This window comes from Odontomachus brunneus, unplaced genomic scaffold (genome assembly GCF_010583005.1).
Source record: "Odontomachus brunneus isolate Ranch 3 - 2012 unplaced genomic scaffold, Obru_v1 Obru_scaffold_051, whole genome shotgun sequence".
Classification (NCBI taxonomy): domain Eukaryota; kingdom Metazoa; phylum Arthropoda; class Insecta; order Hymenoptera; family Formicidae; genus Odontomachus; species Odontomachus brunneus.
The window spans coordinates 1,631,478-1,645,218 of NW_022639501.1; the positions used below are offsets into that span (position 1 = coordinate 1,631,478).

Sequence of the window (13,741 nt, forward strand, 5' to 3'; positions counted from 1 at the left end):
AGAAATTCGACGAATGTTTGTAGTAAAAAATAATATTTAATCGATTAAATCAAAATGGCATAGTTTCGTAAATCTTATAAGCGACTTTCCATCACCCAGGATAAATGCAACAAGGTTGAGGCATAGAGGTAGTCTCGATGGATTATTCCCCGAATGATCGCATCCTTTCAGTGAGTTAATGCTACACGCAGAATGTCTCAGGATCGACCTCTCCGATTGTGTGCTTCTCCAAAGACTGATCTCCAAATACAGCGATACACACTCTCTCTCTCCCTCTCTCTCCCTCCCTCCCTCCCTCCCTCTCTTTCTCTCACATCATGTTTCATAATAAAATATTTATTTTCAATTATTTTCATATATAGGACGCGGCGAGCAGCTATTGGAAAGAGAATCCAATCGCCAACACGATCATTCGAAGATCCATAACTACATGCTACGCTCTAATAATAGATACATCTCGTTTTGTGGAACGGTATGTTCCGTTCATCGATAGTCTTGGCATGCCTTCGTCGGTAGTCCCATAGGAATTGATCAATCATGATGGCATTCACGTGCTTCGCAGTCTCTTGGGCTTCCGGAGTTTGCAGAAATGACTTTGAGCTCTCGAGTAACCGTTCCACCTCCTCACATATTCTCTCGACCAACTCGATCGAGCAACCGCGAATCTCCACCTCTTCTCTGCTCCCGTTCTCCAATAGCTCGTCTGAAAAAACGTAGCTGATGTTATCATCACGGCTCGTCGGAAAGTTTTCAGTGGAAACGCGGCGAATCCCTCGTTTCGCGAAAGATGTAGCCTAAAAGTGCTTATTAAGATAAGCCTTGAGTCCGTTCGTAAAACGCTGCACAATTCACAAGTCACCGGCACAAATAGTCGGGATTCGGTGAAACGAAGGATTCGCCGCTCGTAAATAAGGTGATGTAGCGACAGACCGGATTGAAGCTTCTTCAGAAGTGAATCGCTATAGCGAAAAGCCTTGACGTATAAGAAAACCTGAGGGATGCGATAATCAGCGAACATAGTGATAGAGTTGATATCGTGGAATTCACCGATTCCACGTCCCTTGAAGCAAGTCCATATGTCGCCTATGAGTATCTGAGCCCTTTTGTAAAAACTAACTGAAAGGAAATGTTAATAAAGATAATAGTAATATTTTACGATTCAATTATACGATAAATTATTCAGCATTCATCAACAGAGAAAAATCAATAAAGCTTTATAAAAATCTTTTGGATTTTTTAAATTAGAAATTTTGTGAATTTACAAAAATTCGTTGATTGGAGTTTACGTGTTATGTTACGTAAAATACATTCGATAAAGCACTCGATAGCCAATCGTTAATTAAAAATTTATGTATCTGAAGATACGGTTAAATAATCTCTATAATATTTCACGCACGTATCAGCTAGGATAAACAGTATTAAATCAACTTCTACGTGTTATCTAAAGCTACCTTTCTCTCCTTCGTAAACAGCTTCGTCCCGATAAGCCTTGAATTCGCCGATGATCAGGTCGAGCAACTTCATCGCCGATCTTTTGCACGACTTGATACATGTTTCGAATGTACCTACAACATAACGAGATCTCATTATCCTTATCTAAATTTTCCTGCTGAGATAATCGCTGAAATCTCGCACGATTTCGTGTCGAACAAACGAAAAAAAGCAACATGAAAAAAAGCAGCATGCAAATACTTCGATTTCGCGTTATAGTCATTATTTGGTACCTTCATATTTGCTCAACAAAACTTTTCCAGCTTCGTGCAAAACTTGAACTCTCTCGTGTATAAGTGGAATCTTCACTGCCTCATCGTCACCTCGGAAAATAGTCTCGACATCGCTCAGAGTTATTTTCGAGTAATATGCAGGATCCTGTATGGGCTTTCCTTCCTGTTTATCAAATAAGCGTTATTCTTCAATAAGCGTTAGTTAATAGGGAGATTGTATTTGGATATCGGGGGACTTTTTTCGGGGGAAGTATCCTACTTCTCAAATTTCGGCTTCTTCCTTCTCCGAGCAATGCGTGTCCATTTTGAAGTCCTAGATCTATCCTTTTTACACTGGCGCGATAAGTTTGAATGAAACAAAATATAAACAACTGAATGAAGGTATGATAGGATTTGCACGCTTGTGCGACATTCCAATGAGCATTCGTAGCTAGTGCACCATTATAAATTTGTAAATTTGAAATATTACAGTGAGACAGCGTGCGAAAGACGAGAAGGTCACCACGCTCGAAATTTACAACGTGAATAATCCGCACTACATCGGCGCGCGTCATGATTGGCGTTCGAAGAATTACGTGAGTTTCGCGTAAAATTCGCGGATTAACCTATTCTGTCGAATATTAATTAGCTCCCAAGTCTAACTCGCACATATAGTGAAGCGTTTTTTTATGCCTTTAATCGAATAATTAAGACTTAAGAGAATTATTAAGAGAATAATTTAGATACGTGTTTTCAATATATGCGCGTAATTAAACAAGACACAAATTACTATATCGCAAAAATGAAAGTATTAATCACCTCATCTTTCGGCCCGAAAATATCTTTTTCCTCCGTTTAACACGTAAAATCGCGAAGATAGAGAGTAAAGCTTGATCTACAATGTATTCTTTGCTTCTTGCTTCTTTCTCTTTATCTCTTTCTGACTCAAACCTTAAGCTTTAAAGCCTGATATACAATATGCTCTTTGCTTCCTGCTTCTTTCTCTTTATCTCTTTCTGACTCAAACCTTAAGCTTTAAAGCCTGATATACAATATGCTCTTTGCGTTCTTTGTTTCTTGTCTTCTATCTTTTTCTGGTTTAAAGCTTAAGATTTGAGTCAGAAAGAGATAAAGAGAAAGAAGCAGGAAGCAAAGAGCATATTGTAGATCAGGCTTAAGCCAGAAAAAGACAGAAAACAAGAAACAGAACGCAAAGAGCACATTGTAGATTAAGAAACGAAACATTCGCGAATAAAATTCCCAAACAGGAAGATGGATATGTTAACCGAAGCGGTTGCCAAGCCGAAGATCGCCGTGCTCAAGTTCGGTCTGCCCAAGTGGAAAGCTATGTCTTTGGAGCACAAGATACCCATGATACCCAACGCGCCGAAGGACACTTACAATCTAACGCGAAGCAAATTAGGGAAGAAATTATGGGCGGTCGGGCCGAAGGCCGAATTTGATCTGAGCGACCCTTACTGCCGCGAAACCAACTTCGCCTACGAACCCCTACATGACGAGCATCTGCTCGGATTTTTTTCCAAACCGGCTAATATTAAGTATCTACTGAATACCGACCTCATCACAGAGGATTTGCACGTGAAATGCACGCTGCGCGACTACAACGCGTACAGAGGATACCTGAGAAAGACACACGTCAACGGTATCAGAAGGGAACTGAGGAGGAGGAACCGGCTGCTTGTCGAGCAGAGAGCCCTTCGTCGCGCTGACGATCAGGCGCGAAAGGAAGCGAAGAGGTATAATTCGAAATTATTTTTCTATTTACATCGAAGGGAGAATAATTCAAACTTTTAACCTTTTAAGTAAACTTTCTAATCTAATGTTATGCGATGAAAACTTTAAACGCTATTCAAATATATAAAATAAAAAATCTATAGAATAAAAAATATATACAGGGTGTTGAAAAACAACATGGCACAAATTTATCTACGTGTTCCTCAGACAATTCTAAGAACAAAAGTTTATATAAACATGTGTCCGAAACGGCTTAGTTTTTGAGATAGAGGGTTTTGAAAATTGCAATTTTTTTTTGTAACGATAATAACTTGGAAGCTAATAATTAAATGAAATTTGCCTGTGTTTAACTAAACACTTTCTGAAAATGCCAAAAAAGTTTTTGAATAAAAACTAGAAATAAGAGTAATAAAAAAAGTATGGGTTAGTTTTAACCCTATCTTTGTGAAAAAAAAAAATTCTGTTTGAATATTAGATTTAAAAAATTCAATGTTTTTAAGACAATTTATTATTATTACTATTATTTATTATTATATTATTACAAAAAAATTGCAATTTTTAAAACCCTTTATCTAAAAAACTAAGCCGTTTCGGACACATGTTTATATGAACTTTTGTTCTTAGAATTGTCTGAGAAACACGTAGATAAATTTGTGCCATGTTGTTTTTCAACACCCTGTGTGTGTGTGTGTGTGTGTGTATATATTTAATAAAATAATAAAATATTAATAAAAATGTTTTAAATACGTACACTAAGAACAAAATACTTGAAAATTTATCGGTGAGATATGAAATTTATTCACAGAAATAAACTTTATATCCTATAAATCAATTTTTAAGTATTTTTTCAGTGTATATATTTAGAGAAGTATTCTTAGAAAGTACACGCGACTTTGCACTTATGTAATTATTTATATGCGTATATCATTGTAATCACGTTCTTTCTATCACATTAGCTCCTAATAATTTAACACGTAATAATTTCAGACTGGAGAAAAAAATAAAATTGACCGATGTTAAACAGCTTATCGCGCAGCAACGAGAAGCAAGACTTAGGATGCAAAAGGAAAGAGACCGCAATGTGGCGCAGAGATTAAAACTGTCGAAGTTCATCAAGCAAGAAGGATGGAAGCTGATAAACGCCAAACGCGAGGAGCGATACGAGCGGATACAGCAAAAGTGCAAACTCGCGCGTCGTGAGATGATCGAGGTTTCCATGGAACGGAAAAGAAAGGAAAGAGCGCGAGCAAGAGTCAGGGAAAAGCGACTTGTTGATGCTGAACGACAAAAACGGAAAGACACAGAAGAAAGGTATGCGTGTTACTTAAATGGAAAAATAAGTGCTCTTTGATATTTTAATAATAAACGATATTCAAGCGAGAGAGGATTTAGCGAGGTTTTACACACGATGCACTTTAGATGGAAGAGGAAACGAGACTTTCAGGAAAGAAACATCGCAGAGCAGGAGGTATTGTTGCAGTGCTTAAATACACGCCGCCAAGTCTTTATAACGAATTACAACGACAAAATAAAGAAAGAAAGAGCGAGAATGGAAAGTAAGGAATAGAAGGTGTCAAACGAAATGTTCGTTGAGAACTCTGTAAGATTGTTCACAAGTTATAATAATTCGATAATAATGTTGAATCGAAATGTGTCTATTGCACGATAGAGGAGATAAAAATTTCGCGATTATTTACTTCATTTAATTAATTATTTAATCTAACATGTACACAGGGCTTTTAGAAAATACGAAGCTATTTACAAACTGTTACATAAGAAGATACTTACCTGATGGGAGGCGACGTATTTGTTGTGAGAAATATCTTCAAACCGACACGGTAAAACATGCGATTGAGCATTTGTGGATTATTTGAAGGATATACTTCATATGAAATTTTCTTTTAATATCGCGTCGCGCAGGATAGAAAAGGAGACGAAAAGAAGAGGGAATCGTGGAGGTCGACGTATCGATCGCGCGAGTTAGTGAAGTCAAAAGAAGCCAAGGTGTAAAGTTAACGTTTGAAATTTCTGTGCCTTTCAAGCGCTGCAAATTTTTTGGTTACATTTCACTAACTTTTCAGCGACATGCGGCTGCAAATTTTAATAAATATTATCTTGCGTGTGATGGCAGGTTGTAAAAGTAAAATTTGGCCAAGATTTAAGGCGGAAGGGCAAATCAGTGCACACGGAACTAGGAAGGAAACACACTGTGAGAAAAGACGATTATAATAGAGTAAAAAAGCATAGAAAGATTGGAAAGTTAATGATTCAAGAAAGAAGAATCAAAGTATCTCAACGATCTGTGACTTTGCCGAAAGTCGAGCCAACAAAGGCAGCAGCTTTTGGCAAGCAGACAACGTTAACGTTAAAAAACACGCGTCAGTGTCGATGTCGTTTCGCAAAGCCAACAAATAGTGTCAGTACCAATACCACTGACAGCAAAAATATCTAAGAAATGATGAATACTTATTTGATGAGTACCAACAGCATATTTAGCTACACTAATATAAAATATTTCTCAAATAAGGATATATATATATATATATATATATATATATATATATATATATATATATATCTTTTTTCTTCAAACCTTAAGAAAACTTTAAGAAAACCTTAGTACATGAAATGTACAATTATTTATTCTATTTAAATAAAAAAATGTAGAAATAAATATGTTTTAGCAATACCTATCAAATATTTAATAATTTTTAGATATTTTTTCTCTCAATGTAAGATAAAAGTATTAATTCCTGGGAATCAATTATAGATCTTTCTCTCTACTGTAAACTCGTGAAAAATTTAACCATGAAAATATATAGAAATGTTCACTTTTCACATACAAGTTTACATTGGAGGAAAAGATTTATGGTCATCTTCAAGCACTACAAAATTATTCACTTTTCATGATTATATTAGGGAAAGATATGAAATGATTGATAAGTAAGATTGAGTTCACATAAAACGATTCATGACTGATGCCCTGGATTCTATAATAACACTTGATTTTAAACGTTATTATTTTTAAATATGAATATTTGAACTTTCAACATAGAATATATATTCATTATATGTATATATTCATGTATCATACATGTAAATATTCAATATTCAAATAGTAAGGTGACATCAATGTCTTAATGTTTCTAACATCATTAAGATGCTTTTAGACATCCTCTTGTTATTTGGATATATGTATATATATTCTATATTAATAACTTAAATATTCATATTTAAAGGCCAAAACAATAAGAATATTCAGAATCAGATACCAATGTTATTATCCAAGTATTAGTACTTTTATTTTACATTAAATCATGTTAACCATATTCAGATGTGATTAACTTATATACATAACTCCCACATGAAACAGGTTGAGATGTAGCCAAACAAGCACTGCACTTACCTCGATAGCTCTCTTGACAGCGGCACACAAAGCGAAGTAGCCAGTCTGACCGTTTACTGTCCATTTCTTACTGCCTGTTGCAGTCCAAAATGAAAAATTCAACGTGTCCAAGACAAATATCCAGTCCACCGCCAAGGGATCATCGTGTCTGGGATGAAATTCGCATTGCAAGAACTTGTCCAAGCTGAAGCTAGAATTCTCAATAGCCTCGACAAACTGCACAGATCAAACGAAAACTTATATAGTTGCATTTCTGTAACGTGTGATCAACTTTGGTTGCACATCTATAAATACCACCTTTCAATCAACAGGTGATACGAAATAAATTCCGACAAAATAAACATAGTGTATTACAGTGCGCCCCGCAAATTGACACACAAAACGACTTCACGTCCAGTTCGAATAGCGCTGTTCTGTTCTGTTCTGTATTGGCTCCGGGGAAAAAGATTATCCCCATACGCCATTCTCCAATCCTTATATGAGTTATGAATGAATAAGGTCTTGGCAGGTTCCAAGGCAACTTCCAAAAATCACTGTTCTGAACTTGTTCCGACACGTCTTACTGTACCGGCGGTTAAACTTAGTTCGAATAGCGCGCTTTCGACATATGGTCTGTTTTTTCAGCTGTTGAACTGGTGCAATAAGTTAGAGTGAGAAAACATATACTTGTCTCACTTTAACTTATTGTACAAGTTCAGCAGTCAGCTAAAAAGAACAGAGGGTCGATTGTGTATCTCAAAACAGAGTGAAAATAACAAAAGTGAGTAAATTTACTAGAATATTTGTAACTTAATTGATCAATGCCTAGTGAATTTGCTCACTTTTGTAATTTTCACTTCGTTTTGAGATACACAATCGACCCCCAGAGCAATAACCAAACTCTCATCGAGTTTCTCAAAAATGTGCCAAATAGTCGCTAAAACCTTGGGAAAGGCTAGTGGCACGGTGGCAGCGTCACCAAATTAAGAAAAAAAAAAGTTTCTCAAGACTCTTGTCGCGAGTCGCTTTAAATGTGTGCAGAAAGCCAAAACTCACCGCAAGCGCCGGCCACTTTATATTTTCGTTGTCGATAAACACGTTCCGTGCCGTCGAGGAGATGAACTTGCCGGATTCTCTTGGACTTAGAGCCATGATTGCAACCGTTGGTGCAACCGTACAAACTGTATGAACGCTTGCGCAGTACAGTCTAGTACAGTCGAAATCGCTGATATATATAGATGTACATATCTCCCTCTCTCTGACTTCAAATGCTTCATAAAGCTTTATTTCTAACGCTATTATCTGTTAAGTTATATAAATATTATACTTGTTTATCGTCATTATCCGACAGGTGAAATTTTATAGTCTTTGAAAATAATTCGAAATATATCCCAGGTCAAAAAATCACAGGTCACATCCGAATAGACTTGAGTGCGATCCATTAGACACTGCAAATGCTTTGCAAATGCGCTACAAGCGCTTAAAAAGAAGACATGATTGGTTTATACTACACTTCAAAGCATTTGTAGCATCTAATGGACCGCGCCCTTGCATTACGGCGGTTAAACCGAAACTGATCCCTTTGAATCGCGCGAATCAATTATAATTAATCGATAATGATTTTCGATTCTTGACGCGATTATTATCGTCAAAGCAATAAATACGAAATAAATATGAGATCAGATTAACTTTCGGCGGTGTCTCTTGTTACGAAAGGTATTTCCCCCAAATAACCAAGCCTATAAAAATAGATTTGGCGCAGTATGTCTAAATTCTTGTCAGCAGCTTACTTGCAAAAGTAAAGTAGAATCTATTAACAGAATATGAAAATGTTTTCAAATGTAATAAATCTTGTTAACATTAATGAGAAATAGCAATGTCAAGTTCGTGAATACAATCTATCTGTAACACGAAATTAAAAAATGATCTTATAAGTATTAATAAAAAGATAAAAATGTATAATTATAAACTCTATAGATGCGACCTGTTACACGCTACAAATGTTTCAAAGCGCGGTATAGATCAATGAGAGCTTTTCTTTAAACGTTTGTAGTGTTTAATGGATTGTATCCGCAATATATGTTTTTATATTTTTATATTAAATAATTCAAAGTTATACCCAGTTATTACCGGTCATACTCAGGTAACAAGGTTGCTACCTGGGTACTTTCCCTTGACAGATTAAATCTGAATATAAGGTAGGTGGCGAAAAACATGTTCTAATATTCTTACCATTAAAAGTAGCTTTTAATAAACAGCAAGTAATATAAATGTTGTAACAACTCAAATCTCTTGAAATGGATTATCGTTTAAAAATTTAAATAGTTTTAGCTAAAGCTTCCATATGCATATAGCAAGATGGAAATTTGTTCAGTTACTAAAAAAAAAAGTATAGTTAAACTATACCTTGCAATTAACCAACCCAACGTGTTACTCTTTGACGATTTACCCCATTAAAACGTCTGAAATTACTCTCTGTATAGTATTAGATTCATTGTTTTATTACAAATACTTCGTACAACTGATAAGGCTAACGACAGCGTTGCGAATAAGTTGTAGAAATAATGATTCGATTTTCGAGAATCTCTCTATTCTCCGGATCGACGAAGTTACTTCCGATCCTGAATAGGATCTATCGTCTGCCCGCCGCAAATTTGCCCCCATCCGATCAGGCGCCAGTGCTTGTCCACACGTCTCGACAATGCGATTTTCTCGTTGATTTCTGTGCATACTGGACTGGTCAAGCTAATTTTTGCTAAATCGGCACGAGTAGCCAGCACTCTTCCACCAGTGCTCAACGATCCGATGTTTACTAGTAATACTTCTCCTTTTGACAATTTCGGTACCTGCGATCGTAATGTGTTCATGTAAATAAAATAATATGTATTTGTTAGAAAATATTTCATAAATATGTAGGAATAAAAAATATATGAAATTACTTTTCATGACATTGAACAAATGTTCTTTTTTTAGGAAACGATAGAATAATGTGTGAATATCAATCGGGGCATGATTTCGACTTCACCTTAAAATATTTGTTCACCTTCGTATACGGTTTTACTTAGGGAGTGAATCGAATATTGGTTAGAATAATTAGTAACAGGGATCTCGAATCATGTGAAAATCATGAGAAAATTACTCGTCAGAGTGAACTTACCCTTGCGCCCTTTTTATCGCCCTCGGTTCTCACGCCTAACAGACGTTTGAGCAGATAATATGAGATCTCAAGTTCGATGAATATTTCCGGCAAAGTCTGGACACTTCCGAGAATTTGACCGACTAGACGATCGGCACGGCAGAGAGTGGGCTCGATTTTGGTTCCGACACCTTGAAATCACATCAAGAACAATAAAAATTTCAAAGATTGAAGAACTAAAAGATTATTTAATAGCCGGCCGACATTAGATTAACGCAAACGAGCGTGTTATTCCGTTGAATATACCTATTAAACCACCCGGCACGGCGAATTGCAACTCGTTCTGCTCGGCGAACAAAGACACGATGCGCGAGTATATCGGACGACAAGTCAACTTTCCCTCACTGTCCTTGGACACCAATCCTGGTCGAACCTCAATCTCCATACCGACCTGAGTTTTGAGTAACACTTTACATTAATACACGTTTCTCAGAGGAGCGGGAAGAGGTAATAATACTATGTCCTTTGGCCGGGGTTAAGCTACCTTCAATACTCCTCGCAGAATGCTGCCACCGGCGACGCCACCTTTCAGATCATCCACTTCGCAGCCTGGTTTATTCACGTCGAAAGAACGAATAACGATCAATCGCGGCTCCGACGTGAAATCCCTCATTGGAATAGGAATCTTCTCCTTGTCACCAAGTAACCGGCACAGTACGTCCGCGTTGGGTTTCAGTTGCGCCGAAATCGGGACTATCGGTGCGCCTTCCGCCACGGTGCCTAAATTCAAAATTCAGATATTACTATCATGTTACTATACAGGGTTCCCGCGTAAGACGTGCCAAAAGAAAAATATAAGTAGAACAGATAAGTAGAACAGATAAAAAATTGACGATTGCTCGTAGCCCTATCTTATAAAACAGAGAGTTGGGCCGTTTGGCATACGGAAATGGGTAGCTCCGTGTGTGCGTCCGTGTACGTGTGCGCTCGTCCATTTTCTTCGCCGGCCACGGCGAGCCATACGTCCCGCCTGCCGCGTCTCCGCGCTCTAATATGCCCAACTATTTTAATTAATATCTCGAAATTTTACGTGGTTGTTTGAAAAATGATCTCTACAATTTTTGTTCACTTTTATCTGTTCTACTTATATTTTTCTTTTGGTACGTCTTACGCTGGCACCCTATATATCATGATAAATCATGGCCAAAGCTCGAGAAATTGATCAATCCGATAATGACGACAATCGTCTCTCTGAGCTTCGTCGCACGTTCCTAACGCACCTTGGATAAACTTCAAAATTTGCTCATGTTGCTCTCTTGCCTGCGGTTCTTTTACCAAGTCGATCTTGTTTTGCAAAATGATTATATGCTTCAGCTTCATAATTTCAATGGCTGCCAAGTGTTCCGATGTTTGTGGCTGCGGGCATGACTCGTTCGCAGCTGCAATTCCGAAACAAAGTGATTTATTATAAAAGATCAAGAAAGAAGGGAATATCTTTGGACACGAGTATTAAAAGACAACATTAAAGATACAAAAGTCTCTTACCGATTAAAAGCAAGGCTGCGTCCATAACGGCTGCTCCGTTCAGCATAGTAGCCATAAGAATGTCGTGCCCAGGACAATCAACGAAGGACACATGACGGACTAATTGGTATCTCCCTGTGCAAGCCGGGCGTAAACAAGGGAACGAGTCGTCCTTACTAGATCCGGCGGACGTGTAGCATCCTGGCGGGGGACACTTTTCATTGTCACACTTATAAATCTTTGCATTCGCGTATCCTGTAATAAGGAGCGCAGTCAGATTTCTCTCCTTTCTTCGTCGGCGAAGATTACATTTACTCAAAGTTGCTAAAAGTCGAGCGCCACGCTGCTCTTTGCCTCCGAAATAAGTCCAAGGTCTTTCTAAATTGAATTTGTACAAATTTTTAATGTCTCGTTTTACAAAAGGCACACATGTATAGAAAATCTTCGGATGATGACCTCCAAAGTTTCACATCTGTCGTGACTGTTCTCACTGATCGCTCATTTAGATGAGCGAGAGAGCTTTCTATCTAATTGTTATGAAAGTTCTAACTTTAACTACTTACGTTATTACATTGTAGAAAAGTCATTGATGTGCTCTGAGCAAATCATTAACGCTTACAAACAGATAAACGATGTGATATGCAGAGTTAGCAAGTAACGGCGTTACTTTTAACGCCGCTACAAGTTACTTCTTACATTAACAACGTTATTTTCTGTTCATTAATAACGATAACACAATTATATATTCGGGTAACAATAACCAGCATATATATAATTGTTACTTTTGTCGTTATTTTGCGTAGATAGAATACATATACTATGCATATAATAAATGTACATTTACATGCGACGGTAAGTTGCAAAAATAAGGTCTTTAAAACTTGAATGAGGTGAAGAAAATTGTAACGACTCGTTGCTTGTTGAGTAACGATAACGCTATTGGCAACGAATTACTCTTTCCCAATGAGTAACAAGTTACTTTTCAAAAGTCATTTTCCCAGTCTTATCATAAACATAATGATACAACATACTCGTAAACTAAGATAAATTTTCTATGATAATGCTAAATATTATTACAACAGCGAAGAACAGAAGAAACAAGATGCAGTAATTTTCCTATTTCAGACACATCGATAACAAAATCTGTATATATTTCATATACATTGTCATCGTGTATAAGTAGCATCTTCTGTTCCGCGCATAGAGAAAACAGCATAACAAAATTGCAATCATTAATAATAGCAAATCTTCTCTAAGCCTTAACAATGTAACGTAACGATAATCATACAATACATAAGACTTAAAATAATTTATCTTTAACCGGGAAAGACGAGGATCGAGGGTGGCAACATACACATGTATATAATATACATACATATATATTATATAACATATATACTATATGTATATATGTTTATGCCAATTTTTTACATTCCAATACGATCAAGTATGAATATATAATTCATGTTCCAGCGTGAAAAAACGTGTTGTATGTGACGTGTCATATTTACAACTGTTTAATACTGTAATAATAACTAAGAGACAGTCTGATGCTGTTATTCGGTATAACTATATTAGTCCTTGAATTTGCTATATTTGTAGCTTTTTTTCTATAAACGAAATATTGATAATATATAATATAATGAGATAGAAGAAAACAAATAAAAAAAAAAAAAAAAAAAACGAACAACGATTGACGTCTTGGCAGTTTTAATTCAACAGAAACAGCTTCAGATAAACGATCCACTAGTTGTATGACGTGTATCTTGCTAGAGTTTTAATTATACACATATACACATATATATCGTTGATGAGTGTTTCATTTAGTGACGTTTTCTTCTTTATATTATATCAGTAAAAATTTAATTGAACGCAACTTTCCACGCGTAAGCCTTTTTCTTTTCAAGAAAAAGTTTGATAGTTCTTCACACGTAAATTTATTTGGCACATCAGATGCAATCCGATTATAAAGGACCTGCTGCTATCTTTATGCCGATCTCAAAGCCGATCCTCGTGGAAAGATTTCCCTTTAATAATTATTTGGGCGTTCTGTACAATTGCAGCGCCACATAAAAATAATCAAACTCACTTCCGAGGTGAAAATATAGTATTTTACAGTTTTTTAACTTTTCAAAAATAAAGTACTCCTCGCTTGACGTCCAATCACGTTTAACCATAGACGAGTATATAAATATATATATATATATATATATATATATATATATATATATATATATA

The 13,741-nt window shown here is 36.4% G+C and overlaps 3 protein-coding genes across 4 annotated transcripts in view; 1 reads left to right on the forward strand and 2 right to left on the reverse strand.

Annotated features, from left to right (window-relative positions):
• Positions 1-16: 16 nt before the first annotated feature.
• LOC116845394 (queuosine salvage protein) lies at positions 17-8,199 on the reverse strand. Its single transcript, XM_032818006.1, has 7 exons — positions 8,171-8,199; positions 7,900-8,050; positions 6,865-7,080; positions 1,725-1,887; positions 1,452-1,565; positions 931-1,116; positions 17-703 (listed from the first exon to the last, which is right to left on the reverse strand). Exons 1-7 carry the CDS (start codon positions 8,182-8,184, stop codon positions 441-443), a joined length of 1,107 nt encoding a protein of 368 aa, XP_032673897.1. The 5' UTR covers positions 8,185-8,199; the 3' UTR covers positions 17-440.
• Positions 1,853-6,976, forward strand: LOC116845391 (trichohyalin). Of its 2 annotated transcripts, XM_032817996.1 has the most exons (8): positions 1,905-2,299; positions 2,972-3,460; positions 4,446-4,769; positions 4,836-5,014; positions 5,193-5,296; positions 5,379-5,462; positions 5,590-5,874; positions 6,832-6,976. In XM_032817996.1, exons 1-8 carry the CDS (start codon positions 2,277-2,279, stop codon positions 6,841-6,843), a joined length of 1,500 nt encoding a protein of 499 aa, XP_032673887.1. In that variant the 5' UTR covers positions 1,905-2,276; the 3' UTR covers positions 6,844-6,976. The 2 variants fall into 2 exon arrangements, with proteins under 2 accessions (XP_032673888.1, XP_032673887.1); XM_032817997.1 differs by lacking the exon at positions 6,832-6,976 and having other exon boundaries at positions 1,853-2,299; positions 4,878-5,014; positions 5,590-5,995.
• Positions 8,200-9,323: 1,124 nt separating the features above from the next.
• The window catches only part of LOC116845311 (eukaryotic translation initiation factor 2 subunit 3, Y-linked-like), a 14,771-nt gene continuing 10,353 nt past the window's right edge, over positions 9,324-13,741 (reverse strand). Inside the window, exons 4-9 of the mRNA XM_032817832.1 lie at positions 11,525-11,758; positions 11,260-11,418; positions 10,524-10,759; positions 10,286-10,430; positions 10,001-10,170; positions 9,324-9,689 (exon numbers count right to left, since the gene is read on the reverse strand). Of these exons, the coding sequence (XP_032673723.1) occupies positions 9,453-9,689; positions 10,001-10,170; positions 10,286-10,430; positions 10,524-10,759; positions 11,260-11,418; positions 11,525-11,758 (1,181 nt within the window). The 3' untranslated portion in view covers positions 9,324-9,452. The remainder of the gene's footprint in view (positions 9,690-10,000; positions 10,171-10,285; positions 10,431-10,523; positions 10,760-11,259; positions 11,419-11,524; positions 11,759-13,741) is intronic.

Excerpts from the sequence above, each read along its gene's own strand:
- LOC116845391 (XM_032817996.1), top strand. The coding sequence starts at position 2,277 with ATGATTGGCGTTCGAAGAATTAC. Across the intron at positions 2,300-2,971 it reads ATTGGCGTTCGAAGAATTAC|GAAGATGGATATGTTAACCG; the intron begins GTGAGTTTCGCG and ends ATTCCCAAACAG. Across the intron at positions 4,770-4,835 it reads CGGAAAGACACAGAAGAAAG|CGAGAGAGGATTTAGCGAGG; the intron begins GTATGCGTGTTA and ends ACGATATTCAAG.
- LOC116845394 (XM_032818006.1), bottom strand. Across the intron at positions 7,081-7,899 it reads TAAAGTGGCCGGCGCTTGCG|TTTGTCGAGGCTATTGAGAA; the intron begins GTGAGTTTTGGC and ends TGATCTGTGCAG. Across the intron at positions 1,117-1,451 it reads TGTTTACGAAGGAGAGAAAG|TTAGTTTTTACAAAAGGGCT; the intron begins GTAGCTTTAGAT and ends ATTTCCTTTCAG.